The sequence below is a fragment of the Nicotiana tomentosiformis genome, chromosome 3 (genome assembly GCF_000390325.3).
Source record: "Nicotiana tomentosiformis chromosome 3, ASM39032v3, whole genome shotgun sequence".
Lineage (NCBI taxonomy): Eukaryota > Viridiplantae > Streptophyta > Magnoliopsida > Solanales > Solanaceae > Nicotiana > Nicotiana tomentosiformis.
The window spans coordinates 30,926,926-30,930,264 of NC_090814.1; the positions used below are offsets into that span (position 1 = coordinate 30,926,926).

Here is a 3,339-nt window from a genome sequence, read left to right on the forward strand (position 1 = left end):
GGACGGCATAAAGGCTCAAAGTAGACTCAAAATGAGGGGTTGTAAACTTACAACTCTTGGGATCAACTCTTTCAAAAGTGAAATAAATCTTTGCCCCAGTTTCAAATATTTGGGATTTTTGGATTTTTTTTTTTGAATTCTTATTTGGTTAGACCGAACTGTGTAAGGCTGCCTACGTATCCTTTTTAAAGGGAATCAGGTATAACGTAGTTCAAATATCTGACCTAACTATTTTTTTTCATCTTTCTTTCTTTTCCTTTGTCTTTTTTTTTTCTTTTTTTTTTCTTTTTTTCTTTTTTTAAAATTGTCCCAACTCTTATTTCCTAAGGGCATGCAACTTTGACTTTTTGTTTTTGCTTTTTGTTTTCACTTGAACTCTAGAGTTGCCCTAGTTTGTACTTTGGGAGGATGGACTTTTCTTTTTATTTTTTTTTGTATTTCATTATTTTTTCTTGGACTTTTGTCTCTAAACATGATTCCAAAAGAGGGTGGTCAAAGAAAATAACACAGGCTCAAAAGAGATAACAAAGGGTATAAAGTGTTTGGGTAGTAGAAAAAAGGGCCTCCTCGCCTCGAGAATGCCAATTATAGAATCCTTTTGTGATTACAGCATTGATGAGCATGTCTATCTTCTTGGTGTGTCGTGGTCGAAGAACATTTTCCATCTTTTAATCTCAAGCTTTCCACCAAACTTCAATTAGTTCTTCCTCAAACCTGATCTTCACAATGATTTGAAGGTGAATTTTACTCGAGCTTCATTCCAAAGTGTTTCAACTCTTTATTCATCCTCAAAAATGTCTTTTTCTCAGTTACCCAATCCAAAATTAAATCAATTTTCTAAGATCTGACCAAAAATTATGCATGCATGTCATGTCATTAGAACTAGCGGGAAAAGAAATAAGCATGGAATGACACAAAAGGACAAACTGCATTTCATTAAGTAAACAACAAGACAAACAACCTAAGACCCGAGTTACAACCCTAAAATAAACCTGATAATGAAAATAGCAACAAAACAGACAGACAAGACTCACACAAACAGAATAGATGGATAGAAGGGTTTGACTCAATAAAATAAATAAAATATGGATCACAACCCTGAAATAACCCAGATAATAAAAAAAATATCAAAACAAGCTACCAAGATTCCTTCCTGGTGAGGAGGGAATGACTTTTCAATTGCTAAAGTTGACATTTAGCCACAAATTTGCTCATCAGAATCACCATGGCCTTCTTCAATATCAGTCGGCAAGTTTCTAAGAGGATTCTCATACTCCATGTCACCACGCATTATCCCCACAAAGTGTACATCATCATGTGGAGGTAAAGGATTCTGTGTGATATTCTGGGTGTCACTGTCTTGGATCACAATCAGTTTTTCCTGGATCATTCTTTCTATTTTTCTTTTCAAATCCCGACAGCTTTTAACATTGTGCCCCTGGGCATTGGAATGGTATTCACATCTTTTAGAAGGGTCAAAGCTTCTTGCACGTGGGTCCACATAATTTGGAGGAATAGGTGCAATCATGTCATAATACTTTAATCTCTCAAACAAGCTTGCATAAGACTCTCCTATTGGTGTGAAATTATTTTTCAACCTTTGTTCCCCTCTATACCCCTGGCTTAGATGTGGGTTATAGGGCACTTAAAAATTTTGTGGAGGCTGGTGGAGATTTTGCGGTGCTGGTGTTCGCCTTCTGGGGTGCCTTGGTGGCTGGACAACATACTGAGGTGGAGCAACAAAATATTATGGATCCTGAGGTGGATAGTAGTGCTCAGGGGAGTCATGGGAAACCTGATGAAGCTGCTCATACCTTCGAGATGTTCTCCTAGGACCTCTTCTTGACCCTGTTGTCATCATGGTTTCTTCATTCTTCTCGTTCATGTCACTAAAATTACCTGATTCAATTTGAACAACCTGAGTTGCAGCTTTGAGATCTGCTTGACTTATAATTCTGCCTGTATTAAGGCCATTCTTTAACATTTCTCCCATTTTGATTGCTTCCGATAAGGATTTACCAACTGCGGACATCATATTTTAAAAATAATCTGGCTCTTGAGCCTGAAGGAAGACAGTGATTAGCTCGTGGTCATCCATGGGTGGCTTAACTCTAGCCGCTTGCTCTCTCCATTTAATGGTATATTCCCTGAAACTTTCAGTTGGTTTCTTCTTCAGGTTTGAAAGGGAATTGCGGTCTGGAGCGATGTCGATGTTGTATTGGAACTGTTTAACAAAGGCTCGAGCCATGTCATCCCAAACATGCCAGTGAGAGGTGTCTTGATCCATAAACCATTCGGAGGCTATTCCCGGAAGGCTTTCCCCAAAATAAGCTATTAGCAATTCTTCATTTCTTCCTGCACCTCTTAGCCGATTGCAATACCTTTTCAGGTGGGATATGGGGTCTCTATTTCCATCATACTTTTCAAATTTGGGAGTCTTTAAACCAAATGGCAAACGAACATCGGGGAACATACATAGATCCTTGAAGGCAATACTCTTATGACTTGCTAAACCCTGCATGTTTTTCAACTGTTATTCTAGCTTTTCAGTCTTTGGGTCATTTCTTCCTATGCCATCTTTCGGGAAGGCTTCTCAATCTTTGTAGGAAGATCAAATAGGTACGAGTGGTACTTAGGAGAGTGGTACTATTCTTACTGGTAGCAAATAGTGACTCATGACTTTTCTTCTGTACCGATGTTAGCTGTGGGATAGTGAAGACGGGAATAACATCAGCGGTTGCTTCATTGGTTGTCCATGGCACACTTTGGGAGCGCGCAACAGAAGTTCCAGCCATAGTTGTACAGTTAGGATAAAGACTAAATCCAGATGGATAAGATTGATCAGACAATGGGACCGGAGTAGTAGTAGCCGAGATGGGTGTGACCTCTGGGAAAACATGAGAAAGGGGTGGTCCTTGACCATTGGCCCATGCCTGACACATTTCAGTCCTTTGCTGTTTCAGTATTCTATTTTCCTCAATCATAGTAGACTCTTATTGAACCCTCTTACCCCGAGTCTCTTGACCACTCGTAACAACCTCGATGTCAGTTGCCATTAGCATTTTTCTCTTGGACCTTGTGAATTATGGGTGTGTTGCAGCTCACCACAAACCGACCGCCTCAAACTTTCTTCACAATTCAAAACAAAAGATATGTTATAATGGACTCAGTCGGTCCTTATTATTATCATTCTTCTTCTTCTTCTTCTTCTTCTTCTTCTTCTTCTTCTTCTTCTTCTTCTTCTTCTTTTTTTTTTACTTTTTTTCAAAGTCATTTAATCGAACCCGATGTGAGTTGCCTACGTATCATATGGGAACATGAATCAAATCTTGCATAGTT

General features: G+C 38.9%; 1 protein-coding gene across 1 annotated transcript; it reads right to left on the reverse strand.

Annotated features, from left to right (window-relative positions):
• Positions 1-2,038: 2,038 nt before the first annotated feature.
• LOC138907566 (uncharacterized) lies at positions 2,039-2,984 on the reverse strand. Its single transcript, XM_070198166.1, has 2 exons — positions 2,694-2,984; positions 2,039-2,515 (listed from the first exon to the last, which is right to left on the reverse strand). The coding sequence occupies exons 1-2, from the start codon at positions 2,982-2,984 to the stop codon at positions 2,039-2,041; spliced, it is 768 nt and encodes a 255-aa protein (XP_070054267.1).
• Between the last annotated feature and the right edge of the window lie 355 nt (positions 2,985-3,339).